Source organism: Hakea prostrata, chromosome 1, assembly GCF_041222555.1.
Source record: "Hakea prostrata isolate BN-2017 chromosome 1, UWA_Hpros_2, whole genome shotgun sequence".
Classification (NCBI taxonomy): Eukaryota; Viridiplantae; Streptophyta; class Magnoliopsida; order Proteales; family Proteaceae; genus Hakea; species Hakea prostrata.
The window spans coordinates 22,721,740-22,744,623 of record NC_142600.1 but is presented as its reverse complement, the minus strand read 5'-3'; the positions used below and the strand labels follow the sequence as shown (position 1 = coordinate 22,744,623).

The window sequence follows — 22,884 nt, the reverse complement described above, 5'->3', positions numbered from 1 at the left end:
AAGAAGACCGGTACCTTGTAGATTGACTAACAAGGGAGGTGTCATCCAGGGCTTCAAACTCCCGGCGATCGAAGGAGCAAGACCGAGGGAGCTCCATTCTCGCAGCTTTCTCGGGATCCCGAGTCACCCTGTCGGTCAGCTTCAGGGTCCACTGGGGGGTGAAGACCTCCTCACCATCCGTTGAAGCTTTGGATTTTTTGTTGGAGGGAGCATCAATTGTGTCATGCCTCCTCTTGGTTCGGGCGGAGGAAGAGACATTAGACCTCTCCACCATCGGTTTCTTCCCTTTACCCGAAGCATCAGCCACAGCCCCGATATTCCCGATACCCCTATAAGAGGGGTCGGGAGAGGGAAGAGAAGCCTCTTGATCTACGGTCAAGACCCTGGGCGATCGTTGCTCGGCTGTCACAACGGCCCTAGCGGCCTTCACCCGCAGGCTTTCAGGGTTCATTCTTGGAGGCACTGCAAAGAAGAAGGACAAGAGTCAGAATTCAAAACATATCACTTCAGTCAAATTAAAGGATGGTGGTTAGAAGCTCACAATGAGCCAAGCCCCAGTACTGAAGGATGGAGTTATACTCCACTTCAAATCCATGTATCTCTTGATACCACGGAATGGATTTGATCTTCCTGATGGCCGCCTCGTCTTCTCTGGATAAGGGAAGGCCTCGGTTATTCTCGGAAGAAGAAGTACACCTCCTCCAGGTGGTTGGGAAGTTAAGATCCGATGGAGGCGCTCGACGTAAAAAGTATCGTTCGCGCCATCTTTTGTGGTTAGAAGGGCAAGTTCCTTTGACAAGGATGCTGCCCCTCCAATCAAGTTCAGCCTTATTGCGTTTGGACAGAAAAACCCATCCGGGAGGATGGGAGATAGAAAGAACATGAAAATGTACAAAGAGAGAAAGAGATGGCGTAATGCCAAGCTCAAAACACAAACCCAAGAAGCCGACGATGAGACGCCAGCTATTGGGGAGGAGCATTCCGGGACAAATGTTCCAATGATTCGAATCATGGAGAACAAAGGATTAAAAAAGGGAAAGCGAACCCCGCTTTCCAATGCATCTATATACGGAGAAAAATTCACCCGAAAGGGATGAATCAACCCTCTCATCGGGGGTGGGGAGCCCTAACCTGATATGAGGAAGGGAGATCAAAATCTTGGACAGCTGAAAGAAGGGTTTCCTCATTGTAAATGGAGGGAACGAGACCAGGTCCACCATTGGACCCGGAGGTTTGAGGCTGCCTAGAAGACTCGACAATCTTGGAAGATCCAGACTCGAGAAGGACAGGAGAAGTTTCGGTTTTTCTTTCAAAACCTTTTTGAGAAACTTCAACGAACTCGCGCCAGAGGACGCTTAGGGTTTTGTTATCACTATCCGACCGTTCGGGAGCAGGAGAAGCAAAAGCATCACCTGCTATTACCAACACTGGGTACTAAAGAAGCCCTATCGTCCGCCATTACTCGTTTCAAGAAACTACAAAAAGAAAAAGACCAAGAAACTTACCGATTCGGTGAGACGGAAGCTTGAGAGCGGAAGGCGCGAAGCGACAACAAAGGTTCAAATTCCAGACAGGAAGAATGAAACCTACGAAGACAACGAACCGCTTTTAAAACTCCCGCACGAGTGTTCGGGAATCTGAACGATCGAGATTGATTCAAAATCAGCGATCAAGATTGAAAGACGTTTTGAAAGTTTGAACTCACGAATCCGAAATAGGCGTTCGGAAACCGTCGCTTGGATGACGTGAGCCACGACAGATCAACTGCAAGGAGATATGTGGCCTTACACTCACAACGCTCGAGGAAAAGTGACCACCGCATTAAATGTGATATGACATTTAATGAAGCACGCAGAGATTATCACCTGACGACGAACCCAGTTAAAAACCAAGCCCTCGGGATCAACCGAACGCTTGGTCTGGGGGGCTCGTGATGTGGAGAGATTATGATCAGACCGGGTTCATACCTGGTCCGACCCTCGACCCCGGTCGAGACGGAGAGAACCGACTCGCTCCCGAGTGAACCGGATCCAGAAGATGGCTTGCTGAAGAAGAAAGCTTATTCGGCTGCAAGCGTGCCCTAATCCTACTTATGGATTAGGGTAATCACCCTAATGATGGCAGACTCGAATTGACGGCTGCGGATAATCATTATCGAAGGGATAATCATCGCATAACCTAAAGGTTATCTCAGGAGTCCTCTACTAGCCCAAACTAGTAGAAGTCTATTGCTCAACGGATCTAACTGGTAAGATCCAACGACTACCCGAAGAAGGCTCAAGTGCATCCAACGAAGGAGATTCGAAGGTACACTCTATATAAACCTCACTACCATACAAGGTGAGGGGATCGAAAAGAATACTATCTGAGACTCAGGTTCAGATACATACTGATAGACCTAAACTATCAGCGATCTGCTATCTAGATCACCTTTCCCAGTTCTTCATTCCTTAGTTCTGCGCTTCTAGCAGAGCCGTTTGTGATTAAGTTCATCAACTGACTTAGCCTTCGGAGGTGGACTCCCGACCCCAGCGGTCGGGCCACATCTGACGCTTTCGTTTTGCAGGACATCACGTGGAGATCCAAGGGCTGAGCAGATTTTGGACGCATCAGATTCTAAGAAACTTTTCAAGTTCTACCATTTGTGATTAGGTTGGTAAGCTCATGTTCTATGCCACTATCCATCATCTTTGGTGGGAGCGCAATCTCCGAAGATGGACTTCCAAATCCCACTCCAAAGACATGATTTGGAATGCCATTTTTTTTATGTCTCCTCTAGACTTGTATTTCCCCCCTCCCCCTGATTGATGATACCCCAAGGAACATGCTTATTGTTGTCTCCTGGGGCCTTAACTCTTATTTTCGGTCTTCCTCTTAAAGGTCGCTTTGTTTTCCTTTTTCGTAATTTAATTATTTATTCATATCAACTACAAGATGGAGCATCCATGAAGCCATAATATCAAGTGGGGACAAGGTTTAGCCAAGCGTGAAGAAATCTCTATCAGCAAGAAGAAAGGGCCTCGGCACAAAAATGATATTAATGAAACTACAAATAGCACTCCGAATATAATCACTACCAGTTAAGTGCAACAAAATAAAGTCAAAAGGAATGAGAAAGCTAGCTGAACGGGACAAATTCTGGAAAAGCAGCTTTATGGTTACCTACTGCTGCAGATGACTTGTGGTTCTCCTCCATCACATCTGTCCAACTAAAAGTTGAGTCCTTCTTGCTACTTTGTGGATTAAAACCATCAACGCGTGCAGTCTACATAAGATGACCATATATGTATGAGCAATTTAGGTCAATACTTCATTAACCTTGTGACAGAGACACCATCACACAAAAGACAGTAAGTTTAGTCATATGTAGAGGAATGCTATCCATGTCTCAAGTAGCAAGGATGTTCCTACCTACAGGCATCTGCTATAGCAAATAAGAACCAAAAGTTTAAGCCTTTCTTGTCATTGATACTTACGTCAGGTTTCAGGTGGTCTTTTAATAGGAACAATATTCATTAATAATCCCCGTGTTTTTACACAGGGACCTGAGGCAATCTTTATGACATGTACTGAACCTCTCAGGCAATGAATCTTTAACACATGAGCAACGAGTAGTTTGAGGAAACACAAAAACCCCTTCAACCTCTCTAAATGTCTATAAATATGATAAAGAATCATTGTATACACATTAACAGGATTTCATGTTTCTGCAAAACCACCATAACCCAGGTACTGATGTTGCTCAGTAACTTTGCCCCTACTAATACCATTAGAGCCATGGCATGAAAAGCTGACTCTAACTCTCAACCAATGCGTAAATAACTTCAAGGTGGCTTTCAACATACAGTAACATATAAAAGCATCCACATTTTCCATTGGCTACCTCCAGCACAATTTCCTCACTATGGAGAACACTCACACTTAACCATTACCCAGAGAGTAAAAAAGAAGGCAAGAAATTGCACCATTTAAAAGCTACCATAAACACAACATAAGTCCTAAGAAAGGAATTAAGATTGAAAATGAAGTTTATCCAGGCAATATTTACCTTCCGTGGGAAAGAGTTGTTTGCAACTTCTTCATCCAAAAATGGAATCTTCAGTAAAGATGCTATCTGACATAAGTAGTTAAAATCAAATCATCAGAAGCATGCCACTTAAAAAAATTATGGAGGAAAGTGGAGAAGGAAAGAGATGTAAAACAAAATTTCATCTCTTCTTACTATATCATAAGCCTTCTCACGCTCCTGCTGTTGAGCCAGATTAATTCCTGAATTAAGCATCTGGAAATGGAAAACAAAGAATGATGCGGATACATCAACATATGAAACATCATTTACTCCCTTTCTTGTTTGATGATCATAGAAAGGATAGGGAGTACTTAGCAACCACCAACTACAATTCCTCTACCTGATCTTGCATATAATTCTTGGGATCCTCATTCCCTCCTCCAGTATACCTAGCAATACAGTGAGGAAAAATAAAAGGGTACTGCTGTTGAGCAAGACCTATTCGCAAATTTGCAGAACCTGAACACCAAAAGTAACATGTAAAACTAAAACAAGATCAACTGAGCCTTAAACCTCCAAAAAATCATGCACGTCTTCTCTAAAAGGAGGGAAAAAAACCAAAAAATACTAATGGTTGTTTGCCTCTAACCACATAAAATAAAATGGTCAATGCATAAATTTGCATATTCAGGATGATTAATTGCATTTCTGGGAGAACAAGATGGTTTAATTCCAGAATCATTCAATAACAAGTGATTCCCATAACTCATTCAGATACTAGTATGTTACTAGAAAAACAGCCTCTCAATGTCAATTATGACCCATTGAGCTCTACTTCTGCTTACAGAGAACAGGACCAAGACAAACAAACCTTCATCTTCTGGGATTAATATGCTGTTTTTTGCTTTTACCGAAAACAATAGTAAGTACATCTTTGGATATCAAACTTGTTGTATGAGTATCTCAACAATTTAACACATCCATGAGTTTTGTGGTCCAAGTGTTCTTGACAAACGACCGTAATGGCCCATATGATATTTGCAAAGCAGTCCCTCATGGAAACTGATACTCAAGGATTTGTGACGAGTGAAAATTTTAAGCAACGAATAATAATGTAGAGCAGTTGATAAAAAAAAGTTAAGCGGTAGGATATAAATCTAAGGTGTTTAAGCTTTACAGACCTGGGTTTATCACTACTATGTTGGCTCCTCGATCGGCGATGAGCTGAGAAGGAACCGCTGATTTCAAATAATCCTGCAAAAACCAGTACACGAGTTTAAGAAACACGAATTGCGAAATTCTATAACTCGAGAATTAGAATGAGGAAGAATGCAGAGCAGGAAGAATGAAACACAGGCTTCAACAAATTTTTTGTAATTCTGTTCTTCTTTTTGGGTTGAAAGGCTTCAATACTTTACCATGGCGGGAGAGTAGAGACTGAAGAGAGAACGCGCGATATGCTCTACTGAATCATGCAGCGATATTGTGAATTTTTCTATTCAACTCGGTAGTGATTCATTCTAGTGAAATCACCCAAAATTGTCCCCTTAAAAATGGGTTGTTTTCAATTAAGGCTACGTTTGGTAGCTGAGAAAAGAAAAAGAGAAGTCGAAACGATTTTGAAATCTAAGGAGCAACCCACAATAAATGCATCATCATTATTTATCTTTTATGTTTTCTTGGTAGAAAAGATTTTCATTGAAGAAGGGGCCAAGGCCCAAATGATACAACAGCCCATGAAACCATGGGAAGGAATATGGCTACTCAATCCTACAAGTAATGGTGAGTGCCTTCCAGGCTAGGGAGCGGACAAGTTCATTAAGATCCCTAGAAATAAAGGAAAAGTGACAACTATCAAACTCTTCCAATAACATACCAATATCAAAGAGTATCCCAACAAACGAAGTGGGTGTGCTAGCATTGTGATCTAGCAATAGCTTGATTATGGTCTCACAATCAGAGTAAACCACCATGTCATGGATACCTTGAGTTTTGCATTCCAACAAAGCAGCACAGATAGCCAAAGTTTCACCACCCATAGCCTCGCCAAAGATCAAAGACTCAAAAATTGCATGGGCAATGTGACCCATATGGTCTCGGTTAGCAAATCCCACCCCACCCAATGTTCTGTCACTAGGTAGAGCTGCATCGTAGTAAACAAAGTAGACTATTTCAGGAGAAGAATATTCCTGAGGTGTTGCTGGATGCTAATGTGATTGCCTACCTACATGTTGGCCAACTTATTGGGGTTGTATGAAGCCCAGAATTTGGCCCATACATTATGAGCTTGCTGAAACACTTCTTCGAGCCTCCATGAGTTCCTACCAACAACATGATCGTTTCTAGCTAACCATAAATACCAATATATATACATAGACTAATTACCTCCTTATTGTCCTTTTTTTATGGTAGATTCATATCGTATAAGGCATCCAACCAATTATTTACTAAAGGTAGTTGATCTATAGGTACCAGATAGGATAGAGGGCTTCCAAACCACATCGCTTTCACAAATTAATACCCCAAAATGATATGGTCAGATGTTTCTATTTCAGCACCACATAAGGAGCAAGATGGGTCAACTCTAATCTGGCGCTTGATCAAGTTCTCTGCCGTGGCTCATAGTCTTCAGAGAAAAGATTTAATTTTAGGAATTGAGGCTACATCCCAAATCAGCTTCCAAACTCAGCATTTCATCCCATTTATGTGTTCTTCATGAGGAAGGAGTAGCAGCTTGTGTATTTTCTCTTTTATTGCATATTAGATGATAAGTTGTTTTAATTGATTACGTACCATTTCTAGCCGAGCCCCAAATATGCCTATCATCCATTGGATTTAGACTCAACTTGATCTTTTGAATAGCTACATGGTCCTTGTTATTGAATAACTGACTCATCACATTTAAATATCATTCTCTGCTATTAGATAGAATTAAATATGAACCTTTAGTAAGCTAATAGTTGATGGGCTTCACTGAGGATATTTTATAATCCTCATTTGATGGAATCCACCTACTGTCCCATATGTACACTTGATCCCCTCGGCCAATATCCCACATTAAGGCTTCTTTTGGAACTTCTTGCCCTACCAAAACACTCCTCCATGCCCAAGAAGGTGAGTTACCCACCTTTGCCTGCAAGAAATTGGAATGTGGGAATTACATAGCTTTTATGAATGTAGTGAAAGTGATTCAGGGATTCTGAAATAATCTCCAAGTCACTTTCCCCGAGAGGGCTCGGTTATGAAGCAAAGGCCCCTTGAAATCCAGTCCCTCTCTTTCTTTTTATTTGCATGACCTAGTCCAAGAGACCCAATGGATTTTCTTCCCATCCTCTCTTTGACCCCAATAAAAATTGTTGATATTCTTCTTGATTGAGTCATGCACAACTGAAGGTATGGCAAAATGAGACCCTGTATACATAGTCATAAAGGAAACTATTGTATTGATTAGTACTTCATGACTTACATGAGAAAGATAAGTGTTCTTCCAACCTAGTATGGCAAAATGAGACCCTGTATACATAGTCATAGAGGAAACTATTGTATTCATTAGTACTTCACAACTTACATGAGATAGATAAGTGTTCTTCCAACCTAGTATTTTTGCTTTGGTTCTCATGGCCAATTCTTGAAATAACTCTTTCTTACACACCCCAATCTTAGTGGGTAATCCTAGATATTTAGTTGGACCATCACTTTCTTTCATACCCAACATGCTCGCCATCCATCTTCTCATTCCGTGTGAGGTATTGGGGTTGAATGTGATGGTTGATTTTCCTTGGTTTATTACATATGCCCACTAGTTGAACAAAAGAAATCAACACACTCTTTTAAGTTTTCTACTTCTTGAGGCCTCAAATCTGAGAATAATAAGTAGTCATCTGCAAATAGGAGATGGGTAATGGGAGGGGCTCTCCCTTTGACCTTAATGCCATGAAGTGTTTTGCTTCATTTCGGCCTCTTCCAACAGCTTACTTAAGACCTGTGAGCACAATATAAAAATAAAAGGTGATAGAGGGTCACTCTATCTGATACCTCTAGTGGAAGTGAAGGTCTCTTTCTTTATTCTATTAATCAGCAAGGTATAAGACATAGTAGTTATGGTTTCCATAATCAAATCAACCTAGGTATTATAAAAACCCAATTTAGACAAAACGACTTTAATGAAACCTCAACGCAGCCTATCATAGGCCTTATGCATGTCAAGCTTGATGATAATTTGCTTCTTCTTCCCCCCCCCCCTTTCTCCAGGTGTTTAATATAGTGAAATATCCTCCATGGCTGAAATAAAGATATTATCGGGGTTATTCTTTCGGAATAAATGCAGCTTGGGGAGATATAATGGGTACTCACCATCCCCAACTTCCAATTGCTTTGATAGCCACCCCTCAAGGCTGATGGGTATAAAGTGTTTAGCCCTCTCTGGATTCTTGAGTTTGGGGAGCAAAACCACATATGTGCAGTATAGATCTTTAGGAAGCCATTTAGTGGTGAAAATTTTGACTATACAGCTGTATAGCTCTTCTTTTGTAGTAGCCCACATTTGTTGGTAAAACAGTGTTGGGTATCCATTGAGCCCAGGTGCCTTAAGATGACTCATACTGTGGATAATTTTTTGCACCTCATCCATAGTAGGAATTGCACATAGCATCATGTCCAATTCATCAAATATCTCCGGAGACACTTTTTCCATAACATCATAAATTAATAGCCTTCAAATTGTCACCTTCTGCTGATACTACTTTCTGAAAGTGATTTAATAAAACCTCAACTACTTTTTTTCAGCATTTACCTAGTTCCCCTCATCATCTTTTATCATTAGAATCTTGTTTATGTGCCTTCGTTGCAATGTGGTAGCATTAAAGAATCCCGAGTTCTTATATTTACTTTGGAGCCAAGAAATCCTAGACTTTTGATGCCAATGCTCATCTTCCCTTTCCAATTGCTCATTTAGTTGTTGTTGTATTAGGTCTTCCTCCTATGAATTATCTTCTAAACTTGGTCGATATTGCAATACTTTAAACTTCTGTTTCAACACCTTAATGTTCTTTTGAACCACCCCGAATTCTTTTTTGTTACACACCTTCAAAGCCCTCTTGCAATTATTTTGTCTTTGAATTAAATAACACTCTCCATTGTCATTGATATCCCTGTTCCAGCTGTCATGAATGACTTGTTTGCATGAACGTGTCTAAACCACATTTTTCCGAACTGGAAAAGCCTTCCACCTTTCACTTTTCCTCCCTCTGAGTCCAACACCAAATGATTGTCATCCGAATTGATAGTTGGTTTGATGAATATTGCAGCATTTTCATAAAGTGTCCTCCGCCATTTCACATTTGCAAGAGCTTTGTTGAGCCAAACTTTTGTGTTATCTCCACCCCTTCTATGGTTAGACCATGTGAATGCAGGGCCATTGAATCCCAAATTTAGTAAGTTGCAATAGTCCAAGACATCTTTGAAAACATCTTTTCTTTAATTGATAATATTATATATTGAGCAAATTGCACTGGCACCCCAAATATTGAGCAAATTGCATTGGCACCCCAAAATGGAGGCCTTCAAGCACTGACACTCCACTTTATGTTTAAAAAACACAGAGACCTCAAAATTAGATTTTAATTGTATATATTTGTCCAATTTGTCATTAAAAACCGTTAAGACATTGTTTATTATAGGGCTATTTTTGGAATTAAAAGAAAATAAACAACGATTTAATTGTTTTCAATGACAAATTAGACAAATATATCTAATGAAAATCCAATTTTTAGGTCTTTGTATTTTTTAAACATAAAGTGGGGTGTCAGTGCTTTAAGGACTTCATTTTGGGTGTTGTTGCAATTTGCTCTTATATATTTGCTAATAGTTTTGGCTACGGTGCAATTAAGTTGCAAACAAATTTGTGATATGATAGAGTCAGAAGTTAAGTCCTAAGTCCTTCACATGAAATGAAACCCTTCAAGTCTATAAAACAATGTAAAAAGAATCAAATCATTTTGGGTTAGGGATTGTTCCTTATCTTTTATTCATCAACTTCTATAATTTTGAACCCCCCCCCTCTTTACTATGTTCAACTCTATGTATTCCTTTGTCCGTAGAGTACATTGAATATACAGAAATGACTATAACAGAATTTTTGTTATTCGTATTAACAACTACTCTAGGAGGAATGTTTTTATGTGATGCTAACGATTTAATAACTATCTTTGTAACTCCATAATGTTTTAGAGCCTGTTTGGTTACATGAGTCTGGGGATTTCAAATATCTAGAGATTTCAAATCTATGGAGTCATAATTTATAGAATTAAATGTTTGATTGTGGAATGAAATTTGTGAATTCATCCTAAAAAACTATTTGATCGACGTGATTTTTGTGAATGTGCAAATGTATAGCTTTTTTGAAATCTCTGGATTTCACCCTTTACCCATAAATCTACAGATTCACTTTTTTAGTGTAAAAAGGTGAATCTCTAGATTTCATGAATCTAGAGATTTTTACAACCAAACAGGTATAATTCTCAAATTCATGAATCCAGAGATTTCAAATCTTTGGATTCATGTAACCAAACAGGCCCTTAGTTTATGCTCCTACCTATTATCTAGATATACCAAGAGAGATGTATGGTCTAATGAGGCTACTACAAAATATTTACTCATCGTGGGGGCAAGTTCTTCTATTATGGTTCATGGTTTCTCTTGGCTATATGGTTCATCTGGAGGAGAGATCGAGTTTCAAGAAATAGTGAATGGTCTTATCAATACAAAAATGTATAACTCCCCATGAATTTCAACTGAGCTTATATTCATCACTGTAGGAATTGGGTTCAAGCTTTCCCCAACCCCTTCTCATCAATGGACTCCTGACTTATACGAAGGACTGTGATTTGTTCGAGAAATTCCTACCACTACCTCTATAACTATCTTTGAGATGTTTGGATTTTTCAAAACTCGATGGACATGCAAAAGAGAAATGCTATCCCCAACAACCCCACCCCCAACACCCCCCCCCCAAAAAAAAAAAAAAAAAAAAAAAAGGAAAAAGAAAGAAAGAGAAAAGGCTCCTATTATGACTGGAATTAATTAGTGACAAGGACCTGAAATTGTATGCTTGAGCTTAACAATAGAGCTTATCTGTTCATGCATGGATCACATAAGTTCTGTCATGTTTGACTGTTAGGTCTATTTACATCAAATTTAAAGATTAGATCATAGAGTCATGATTCCAAAACTTTCCTTCCTTTTCCCTTCTGGTTCCTTCACTTACAGCATAAATTAATGAATCCTCATGTTGACATAATCTATCCACTACAATGGTTAATCTTGGCCAGAAAGAACCCATGATAGGAACTAACATGCTATATACAACCACAAATCAAAGAATCTATGTGCTTGTGGTCCATGCTGATGAGGGCCATGCAGATATGCTTCTGCTTTGATGAACAACCAACCCAGCTCTCTCATGTGAAACCTGCAGGATAGGCTTACCTAAATTCTACATGAATAAGAGATTCCATTTGCGGAATTTCTTCTGTAGCTAGCAAATCAATTTTTTAACTCTCAATAAAAGGGCCTCTTTTTTGTTGATGATTCTCTAACACCAATTGGTTTTAGCACCATACATCGCATTCTCAAACTAATGTAGCATTCATTAACATCTGGAATGATAAGCACTTACATTCAGTTCAGGCTTTAGCCTTGCATGTAAATCTGAATTGGGCTGAGCTAGGCCCTAACTAGAGGCTAAACCCTAACCCAGTGCAGCCTAACATTATTCTAGTACTTTTAGCAGGGATTGATCCTCTATCTCATTTGATAAGAAAAGTTTTCAAACCAATTCATAATATACATTCGTCTAATTTAATCAAATTTTTTTTTTTCCTTTTAAGTTTCAAAATCGTAAGAATTCAATTTTTATCTTCCTCATTTAATTTTTTTATATTTTAGAATAAACACGTGTCATAAATCTAACCATATGAGTGAAAAAAGAATAAAGTTTTAAGCACAATAATAAGTTTCCAGAATGTAAAGATTACAAATAAAGAGATTGTAGCACTCAATAGTTTTAGCTGAACCGGTTGGTGTGGGAATCAGAAGCTATTCATTTGGTTCCATCATTTCCAACATCAGCTGCTAGAGATATCTTTTCGAAGGCATCTTTCATGCATGAAACAAATATTTGGGAATTGATGAACTCCTTCTCCGTTCTCACCACCACATTCAGCTTTCCCATATAACTCACTATAGTGAATATCAGACTCTGAAAAATCGAAGGTAGATTTAGTTATGAAAATATACCATGAACGATAAGACAAATATATAATTGAAAACATCTAAAAAATGATTTTGCGTGACTGTTAACATCAAATTGATAATGATTAGGTAAGTGGGGAATTTATACTGTCTGAGCCCAGGCGACCATGGAGACAGATCTAAGGGGATCAGTAGATAACGCACCTGAGGAACACCTGCGACTGTGTAGTAAAAACTGCTGATAGGGTGATCAGCTATCACCATTTTCTGTGAAGGACCTATCAGACTAGAGATTGAGATGCTTGTGTTCTTGAAGATGGCATGAAGATACCCTGCAGCAGCCTACATTGCAAGTACTCATTAAAATTCTTTATCATTTTCTTCTTCTAAAATTGAATTTCCTAAATAAGAGACTAGTTGAAAAGAAATCCAGATTCCAAACCTCCGGGCCTCTAATGCAGCTAATGAAATTCCATATCCTGCTAGTGAAGTAGAGAGACAATGAATTTCTCTTTCGCCTCAGTTCATCCTTAGTTTTGAATATGAATTCCAAGGGATCTACATTGTTGAGGTCCTCACAAGATTTGGAGGGAAGTGCTACTTGCAATAAACTGAAATAGTTGCCCCATTTATGAGCTTTTAGCATCTCTGCAATAGTCTTAAACCCTCTTAACATTCTCGCATTCACAACCACCAAAGCAGTCATGCGTGCAGCACCATTAGAGACCTCCCCAGTTTTCTGCATGTACAGATGGATGGCATATGATATCACCCCAGTCATCACTTCAGTCACAGTCGTCTGTTCGAGTTTACAAACACTTGCATGTAATCAATCTTGACAAACTAAGTAAAATGAAGAATGAAATAGCTTACCCAGTGCCTGAGGTTCAAGTGAAGCAGAAACGAAATGAAACTGTGCGACTTACTCTTCCAACCTTGTCCTGAAGTTGGCGTATTTGATCAAGAGAGAAGGTAATGGACGAGATGGAAATGGGCTCAAACTCCACTCCAGCATTCCCCGACCGGATCACTGTTTTGTCATCCTTTAACAAGGTAGCCTGCAACAAGGTCAAACCAGAATCTCTAATGGTATTAAAGCACATAGAAACAAAGCTCCTCATTCTTGACCACCTTGATGACCCTCCTCCGATGGGTCTAGGTTTAACTTCAGGCAGTGTCACCGGAAGCGATGGATCATCTTCTCTCTTATAAATGGAAAACAAAGCACCCATGAGGGAATAGCCATCGCCAATGGCATGGCTCAGCTTAAGCACAATTGTTGCCTTGGCAGTGCTTGTTGGGTACTTGAAGGTATGGACTTCCCATGGAGGTCGAAGACCTTCAGAGATCGGTTTCATAACTATCTCTGACACGTAAGCATCAAGAAGAGAGTCGTAGTCTTCCAAGGATTGACCGGCGGACGGGAACGTTGGAAAGAAGATATGGTCCTCAATGGAAATCTCAACCTTCTTCCACCTCTGTACACCCTTTTCGTCAGTGATGATGATAGAGGAGAACCGATCGTTGATGGGTATGAAGACTTCGCGGAGAAACTCAGCCAGCTGAGACTTTTCGAATGGAGACTCCAACTCCATCACCATTATTATGGGAATCGAGAGAGCTGAACTGTTGATGTATTGCGAAAGAGGACTAAGAGGAGGAAGTCTTGCTGCGTCCATGAAGGTTTGTGACTTTTCTCTTCTTTCTGTTAGCACTTGTTCTCTTCAAGGAGCCGTGTGAAAACGCAGGGGACTATCTATTGATCTTCTTGAAGAGTTGTTTTAAATGACAGAAGAAAGCTATGCTAAGACACCGACCGAAAGTGTGAAGGTGCTTTTTGGTGAGCTATTCCACGTTTCTTGCTTTTGCTGTGGTCACTTGTACGCGTTTGGCTTCATTGCACAACACTGAGTTACGAATGGTGAGATCAATTCCGGCCTCAATCAACCGTTTTGATTTCATTTATTTTTATTTTTATTTTTTTGAACTCTTTCATTGAAACCAAAACAAAATGGGTCCACCAATTTAAATCTCAACCATGGGCAGTTCGGTGCAGTGCATTAATTGTGCAACACCGAAACACGACCTCGCTTGTGCTAAAGTTTCCAAGTTTTGATGTGGGAAACAGAGATTCAGATCTTATGTGTCTCTCATTGCCCTCCGTCCATGGACTGGTTTAATTGTTCGAATAGAGAAGAATCACGTTTTTGAAAACAAACTGATTTTGTTTCAGCCATTTCTAAACACATTGATTATGTTTTAGCCTTTCCATCCGACAGTTACATTTAAACTAGTCAAGTCATTGTCCATCTGACGGTCGAACAGACAATACGAAAGGCAACACTAGATGAAAAGAATTAGTATGATTATCGAATGAAAATCATGACATGATAAATGATCTCAATAAGGTTATGAGTTATGCTGACTTGGTTAGCCAACTTTAGGGCTCTATGAACTATGAGGGAATGTGGCCTGTATGGGCTATTGTCATTACTAATTAAAATGGATCTAATCATTCAACTCACTCCAGAGATTGCATGCAATTAGTAAGATATGATCTTCTTCTTGGAGATTTCTCCAATAAGTTATGAAGATTCAACTATGTATAATATTTTAATTCAAAGATTAAAGTAAATTTAATAAGTGCCTTTAGATCAAAATATTAATGCGACTAAATTGTATAATTCATTAATCACTCATTGAGAGATTCCTCAAAAAAAAAAACCAAATATACTAATACACTGTGTAGCACAGTATTCTTGCAAATGCAATGAAAATTATTACTAATGGCTTCTAGACATAAATTATAATAGTTTAGTGGGAAGACGAAATGTAGTCTAAAAATCTGAAGGGAACGTCTGACAGGAAACTGTCTCCTTCACGAATCAATGGTTGGGCACACAACAATATGCTTCTTTTAAGTCTCTTTTCCATTTCGGATGATTAGGTATGGAGAGGGAAAAAGTTAATTTGGTCAGTGCTTAATGAGGAAGAAGAGATTTGAATCTTCAAAATGAGTCTAGTTTCAGTTTGATGGGACTCAGAAACTTCAAGCTCTGAAGTAATCAAAGATGTGGGGTTCTGGATTCAGTTGTTAAGTTACTGGGAATGTGATCTATGCCTTAAAACTGAAAGTTGGAAGAGCAAAACTGAAAGTTGAAAGAGCTCACTCATTAAATGGTAGATTACCGAAACAAGAACCCTGATGATGCTCTCTAATACTAGCATGCATGTGACCCGGCCATCACTCTCCTCTTTGGCCTATGTATCTTTTTTAGTAGAATGCTTGACCTATCACTCTGCTCTTTCTCTACATATAAAAGGCATCCCAGCGGCTCTCCCCATAAAGGTAGCTCCCCCTCTGCCTAAGGCAGCAACAAGTTCCAAACCAATCATCTTAATTATAACTCCACAAGAGTTAGAGTCCATAGCCTCATCTCCACCCAGCCTGCCCTTTCATCTGTCCACTCACACTCACATAAGTGTAGGACCTACATTGTTCTACCTGATACAGACAGACCCTGAACAGGTGATCCCACACTCATGTGAGTGTGGGTAAATTGTTGGAGGGGTAGGATGGGTGGAGAGGATCTCCACTACAAGAGTTATGCTTGGTCACTCCTTTGACTCGTTCTGAATAAATAGCTTTTTACCCACACAAAAAAAAGAGGTTACACACCCCCACAAGATAATGAGCCACATCATTATGATCCTCCCTTTCTTGCTTCCTCTTATGTGTTAGCGTAGTCGTACATGTCTAATTTTCTAGCTCTAGTTGCTTCGCTTAAGAGACTAATTTGTCACACCCCACCCAGCCAGATCCGGTTCACACTCGAATACCTATGGGGGTGATACACTACAGGATCTCAGTTCAGTGACAAACCCATACAAACATATGACATATTATAATCCAATGACAAGAATAAATCAAGTTTAAATAATAAGTTATCAAATTTGAATTGTCAATAGTTTACAATCATCCATTAACTAAACTTAACCAAAAGAAAATCAGAGTTTAAAGGAGAAATAGTTTGTTTGTAGCGGAATTAAATTGAGCATAATCCTCTAATGGAATATAACCCCATAAGAACAATCCTAGCATGGGCATGAAGCTCCATGCAAATTCTACGTCTTCTTCGGTCACTCTTTCAAGAAAGTCTGCCGGCGAGGAATCCTCCATTTGGAAGGAGTCCTCATAACTTGCAATATATTCTAATAGAAATAGACATAAAAAAAAGAATGAGTTTAATAAAATTCAGTGAGGTCAACTCAACGTCATATCATGCATTTGTTCACAAAATCCCACACCACACATATAACATTAATATCGATAATGTAATTAATAATAATGATATGATATATGAATGATTATAATATTATACTCTTAACTCTATTATGAATTCTCTATGGTAAACAAGTATTAAGTTGTACACCAGTCTCCTTTGGACAGTCTTATTCACTCTCCCTCAACAAGAAACATCTATTGGGTTCTTCGTGGTTGTTGGGTCAAGCCACATCAATTCGTGGCTGGGGTATAAGTCACCACTCTCTGACATCACCGTTTGGCATGAGAACTAACGCATGTCAAGGATAACTCTAGGCCCAATGCATAGTTATATGGTCTCGTACTACATATGGTTTAAATAGTTCCTCTATGGCACCAACCAACTAGGTTCGGTATCATTTTTCACCAAGAAATGGGATCCTCAATGGGAGGCATCTATTGGATTCCATTTATCAATCCTATAGTCATCCACATATAATGGACATGATGCTCTCCATGTCCTCTCACGGGTCGATTATTTGTCTTGAGCGCCTATGAGCCCTTATCTATTATATGCAATCCTACCATCTCATGATGGTAGTGGTCTGCTTGATGCTCACAGGTTCCATTCACTGATATCATGGGTTACCTGGTTTCAATACCCCTACCGGAAGGGTAGTAGTACTCATGAGGTTATCTAGCCAAACATTTCTAAACACCTGGCATTCATGTACTTAGATCTAGATGTGTACTCATATAAGGTTATTAGGGTAATGGGTGAACCCACAACCCTAGTTGGTAAATAGCTACAAGAGAACTAAGTCTCAAAACCGATCCCACACACATTCTCATATCATCATTCACAAGAATTGAAAAATAGAAACAAACATACTTTCTTACCTTTCATTCGCATAAAGTCACACACATAATTACAAGATAACAAATATCAAAAGTGAAGCAAGATATCAATAATGAAATTTAATTAACATCACTAAGCATAAAAGATATGGTTAACTATATTCCTCACCTTTCAAGTTAGTATAAGCTCTCCAAAGCCTCACAAAGTGCACCCAAGATTATGTAATTAGACCCAAAATAACCTTAGTTGCATAAGAGAAAGAGTAAACATTAATTGGGAATCAATTGGGGTTCAAAAGAGGTCCAAAACATACTTCCCGGGTATGACCGGTTGAACGGCCAGTTCTAAAAGTATCAACAATTTGTCCCAACTTGGCCTCAAATGAGAAGCCTCAAATTCAGCTCTCGCGAGTGCTCGCTAGCGTCTTGTTCCCAACAAATCGCATAAACAACTCTCAAAACCATAGGAGGTATAAAGGAGAGTATAATAAGGCATTCATTGCAACCTAATAACCCCAATAACTACATTCTAACATTCAACTATAAAGAAAACACCATTAACCTAGGTTTAAAGAAGAGAGGTTGAAGAACACTCCAATTTCTCAATGTTTCCGCGATGATTTGAGCCTCGAAGCTTCGCCGTGTGGATGGAATCTAGAATCTCCTTTGGTTTCTCCTCCTCTCCAAGCCTCAGCCCCACCCTAGCATTAGAAAGTGCATTCTAAGGTGAGTTGAGTCATAAAATAGGGGTTTTAAACCCAAATTCCAAAAACTGCCCCAAAACTATTGGGGATGGGCGGTCGATCTAGACTGGCCAATCGGTCTGATCAACCGGCACTTGGTTGACCCCTCAATTGAGGTCCAATTCTTGTGATTTTTGGCTTGAAAGAAAGGTCTTTTCAATACCTACGTTTGGGTATATTTATCTTGTTGTTTGGATTCTCCTTCATTGATTTGCAAATGTGTCAAAATCGTCTTTTTAATGCCATTGTGATTGACCTTCTCTCTCCTCTTATTCTAGGAGAGTGTCCAAGTCCACTAAGATCATCCACTATCATGGGGTCCACTTCTAAACCTTCCAACTCGACTCGAATGCCCACAGTTGTCATCGACCCGAGTTTCGGGTTCGCGGTCCTGAAACCATGGGTTAAAGGGTTAGAAATCTAGAGGATTCTACACTAATCAATGTTAGTAGGGACTTATGCCTTCAATCACTTATGGCTAGATTCAACTGGAAAACAATGTCTTAAGCTATGATGGAAACGAAAACAGGGCCCTCTATTGACACATAAGTCCTATCCCGTGTGTAAGATGCGTATGTCCTCATGTATAAATACTTTAATTAGTATTAAATAAAATAATTGATCTGATGTTTTGTTTCTATATGGTATCAGGCTGTTTCGGTGTTGACTTCTCCTTGTTCGTCATTCAAAACCCTATTCATTCTTCCTTCAAAATGCTATTTTGGTGTGAAGCTTCTCCATGTTTCACCATGGCGGCTTTGACCATTGTTCTTGCTTCTTCTCTCTTTTTATATCCAAGTACGTTAAATGTCACAAACTTTGTCACATCCATACAGTTGATATCCATCTGCCTGAATACCCGGGGGAGTGATCCACAGTCACAAGATCATGTCTCAGACAATCACTAACTATTCCATACAATAGACCAACCATGAGCAAGAATAAATCAACGTCATATATATAATAAATAGGTAAATCAAATAACAAGGATCTCAGAAGGATCTCAAAATCAAATCAGAGTGTGGAAGTGAAGTTAGACTATCAAAACTTGTCCTTGAAGGAAAACTATCTGAAAAGGAATGAATCAAATCTTAAGGAATTACATCAACTAAGTATCTTTAACTAAATGGTATATATGAAATTCAAAATGTTCAGTCTCTCGAATCGTCTCTGTCTTCCGGAGTGTGGGGCTAATACTAGTATGCACACGTGTCACCATGCATGTCGTCATCCTCATAATCCGGTACACAATATGGATTGGTAGCTAGTGTCTCATATTCTTGAATTGCCATGGCATCTGGATCTACAACAAAATCTAAAACAATATCCACGAGGGTGAGCTTGAAGAACTCAACAAGTAAATTTCAAAAACACATACATATCCTTCATTCACACAAAAATTCTAACTATAATATGCAAACATGGTATGAAATATCATGAATATGCGAGACAATGTAATAATGCTCCTAGACTCTAACCAGTGCAAGTCTCTATCTCGATAGATATGCATTAGGATATAACACCGGCCTTCTTTGGGTAGGTCTCATCACTCTAATCTCTCATGGGTTGGTTATCGGTCTTGAGGTCCCGAATAAGGGGTACAATCATCCTTCTCAAATCATCACCATGGTTGGGGTTTCACCACTCTCTCACCATACCATTGGCATGAGTACAGGCGCGTGTCAGGGAAAAATCTAATCCAATGCAAGTCATCTACTTAGTCACATCATTCTAGGTCCAAATACCTCCCCTAATGCTTCTCGCCTTCTTGGTTCAATATCCTTCCCTATTTAGAGTCAATGTACCCTATGGCTCCAACCAACTCGGACTATGCCTTCCCTTAACTCTATTGGTCATCTACATATAATGGGTGGGAAGCTCTCATGTCCCCTCATACTTCTCGCCTTCTTGGGCTCCCATGAGCCCAAGCCTATTTTATGCAATCCTACCAATGAATAGCCCCCACGGAAATGTTGTGTCCTCTTATGCTTTTCGCATTCTTGAGCGTCCGCCAACCAAATACTGTTGTCATGGGTCACTTGGCATCAATACCCCTGCCAATAGGGTAATGATATGATGGGGTGCCTAACCATGTTATCTAGACCTCCTAGTCATGAAAGACAACAACCATGAAAAGTGCTGGGGCTATCAGAGGACAATGTCTCATACCACAACCCCTGGTATCTCAAGCCAAGAGTATTAAGCCAGATATTCCCTAATTCATAGTCACACCTAACAACAACCTCCCACAAAAGGAAATAAAAGGCACTAATCTTTATTCAAGTCACAATTCCACTTCAAGTCTATATATAATAATGATATTCCCAATCTCAACTATATCAATTAGTAATCATGAAATCAATAGGAGAACATAATTTCAGAATATTATATACATGAGGAGACGTATAATAGTAGCATATGAATCAATATACAAGTCTAGCATTATGTAGGGAATTGAAAGTAAGCATATGTAAAATGAATTTCCTCACCTTAAGTTTATTTGTAAGCTTCCAAAAAATTCAAAAAATAGTTTCACGCATCCCAAAAAGTCCTAATTACATGCTGGTTAAAAGTTAGAAACAACCCTAAAAGTCCTATATCAAAATGAGAAACAAAACTTGAAACTATAGGGTGGCAGTGGTTGGTCAAATGGTGCCTTGGGCAACCAAGACAATTGACCAAGGGGTACTGTTTGCTCAAACAGGTTGCTTGGAGCGACTAGGTTAGGCAACCAGCAGGCCTTCAAATTGGGTTCTAAACTACTCAGAAAATACATAGAAAATTTTGAAATAATACTAGAACATGAACTAACATAGTTTAGGCATTCAACAATGCAAAAGAATCCAAAACCTAGCGAATCCAAAGTTAGGTCTTTTCCAAAAATCAATTTGGAAGAACATGGATGAACTAGAGTGAATGGGGATTCACTCTAGTCTTTAGGGCAAAGAGAAGAAATAAAATAGATTGATACAACAACTAGAAGGCTCCTACTAGGTCTAAACAGTAGAAGAAATCAACCGTGAAAGAGAATTAGAGAGAACGGGAATGAGTACTAACTTTAGAGAAAGTTAATTGCCGCAAGGAAAGCTTTTCGAAAGATCTCCACATTGCCTTTCACTCTTTGACAACTATGGATCATAATGACACGTTTTAGAATGAAAACATATTAAATAGGGCCTTGGAAATCTAATTTTCCAAAATTGCCTTTTTCCTCTCACAACCAAGCTATTCTCCTAGGGCGACCAGACTAATCAACCAGCCTCTAGAACTTAGTTCCAAGAGTAGAATTAAGGCCCAGAAAGCCCACAATTTTGCTCTCCTATTCTACACTCCAAAAGGGACTTACTTGATTTTTTGAACCTTCCACATGTGTCATCAATGAACACTTTATCCATCTACTAAATCCGTCGTAGTCTGAGTTAAATCTCCTTCCAAACTTTGACAAAATTCCCAACTTAGCATCATCTCCATCCACTTTCATTGGTTTAAATTTCAATCCAATGGTCTCTACTTGGATGACACACTATTGCCTTCTACATACACTTCGAGTTCTTAAACCTACAATATGGATTTCCAGGTTAGGAGCATGGGGGATTTCACAAACTTCGTCAGTGTTTACTTGACATCTGAAAATTACTTGCTCTGGGAGACGCAAATTACAACTTTGATTGAAAGCCAAGACCTTTTCAGATTCATTAATGGCGATTTTTCTGCACTTGAGTGATTCATCAAGAATGCTATAGAAGATGAAGTTCCTAACCCTAATTACAATGCTTGGCTGCCTACTAACAAAGTTGTCAAAGCCTGGATTACTGGAACCCTTTCAGAAGGGGTTCTTAGTCCTATTCCATGTATAAGACACATATGTCCTCATGTATAAATACCTTAGTACTAAATAAAATAATTGATCTGATGTTTTGTTTCTATACCCTTTTCTTCTTAGACTTGCATGAGAGAGCTCTTTCGGCAGTGCAATTGATGAAAAATACCTATTAACGGAAAATATTGGCCAAGAGATCTGAAGCGCTGCAAGTGTACTCCATGAGTGTGCAGAGAAGACTTGTTATAGGATATTTGATGTAGTCGAAGTTTCCAAAACAAAAGATGGAAAAATGTAAATTGACACTTTGTATATGTTGTGGATAATTGATGGAATTTAATGGCTAGGTTTTGAGTTTGTAAATAAAAACGGGTGTATTTGGTTCTTCATTTCCTTTTCATCCTCTTCTTCATTGTCATTTCTGTCTTTTTCTCTTCAACTACATAAGCTCCTCTATTCCCTTCTGCCTTGACTTTGGCTTCATTCGAAACCACCGACACCACATGGACTCCTTTGACCTTCCCCGCCGCCATTGGGAAGCGAAGATGAACACTTGGGTTTTTCTTCTTAGATGAGACCAAAACCGATTACACTTTCTTGGCCTTAAGCTCTAGGGTGTCTTTGTAAATCTACAAAATATTTTGTTTTGGTATATATTTTTTGCTAGACCAAATACCACACTTATATTCCTAAAAGGTTGATTCCTTCATAGTCTCAAAAGCCACATCTCTTCAAGCACTTCTCCTTAATAGGTACATCTCTTCATACTCGCTATTCCCAACCAATGATGTTGTGAGAGGAATGAAAAAAAATTATAATGGCTGCAACGTACCTTTGGTTGTAACACTTAAATGGATAAATGTTGATATTGATAGCTTCCCCGATGCAGAACTTGATATAGAATATCTTCTATAAAAATTTAAGACTATGTGATCACTCT

The 22,884-nt window shown here is 39.1% G+C and overlaps 2 protein-coding genes across 3 annotated transcripts in view; both read right to left on the bottom strand.

The window, feature by feature from the left end:
• The window catches only part of ARP9 (actin-related protein 9), a 56,253-nt gene extending 50,606 nt beyond the window's left edge, over positions 1-5,647 (bottom strand). Inside the window, exons 1-6 of one of the 2 annotated variants that reach the window (XM_089135853.1) lie at positions 5,428-5,647; positions 5,191-5,263; positions 4,410-4,528; positions 4,223-4,282; positions 4,049-4,114; positions 3,163-3,265 (exon numbers count right to left, since the gene is read on the bottom strand). In XM_089135853.1, the coding sequence (XP_088991979.1) occupies positions 3,163-3,265; positions 4,049-4,114; positions 4,223-4,282; positions 4,410-4,528; positions 5,191-5,263; positions 5,428-5,430 (424 nt within the window). In that variant the 5' untranslated portion in view covers positions 5,431-5,647. The remainder of the gene's footprint in view (positions 1-3,162; positions 3,266-4,048; positions 4,115-4,222; positions 4,283-4,409; positions 4,529-5,190; positions 5,264-5,427) is intronic. The other variant, XM_089135861.1, reaches the window with a different exon arrangement.
• Positions 5,648-12,107: 6,460 nt separating this feature from the next.
• Positions 12,108-13,938, bottom strand: LOC149028321 (wax ester synthase/diacylglycerol acyltransferase 5-like). The gene is made up of 4 exons (XM_089150988.1): positions 13,186-13,938; positions 12,702-13,058; positions 12,464-12,601; positions 12,108-12,266 (listed from the first exon to the last, which is right to left on the bottom strand). The coding sequence occupies exons 1-4, from the start codon at positions 13,936-13,938 to the stop codon at positions 12,108-12,110; spliced, it is 1,407 nt and encodes a 468-aa protein (XP_089007114.1).
• Positions 13,939-22,884: the final 8,946 nt, after the last annotated feature.

Excerpts from the sequence above, each read along its gene's own strand:
- LOC149028321 (XM_089150988.1), bottom strand. The coding sequence starts at position 13,938 with ATGGACGCAGCAAGACTTCCTCCTCTTAGTCCTCTTTCGCAATACATC. Across the intron at positions 13,059-13,185 it reads TTCAGGACAAGGTTGGAAGA|ACGACTGTGACTGAAGTGAT; the intron begins GTAAGTCGCACA and ends AAACTCGAACAG. Across the intron at positions 12,602-12,701 it reads GCTGCATTAGAGGCCCGGAG|GCTGCTGCAGGGTATCTTCA; the intron begins GTTTGGAATCTG and ends CTTGCAATGTAG.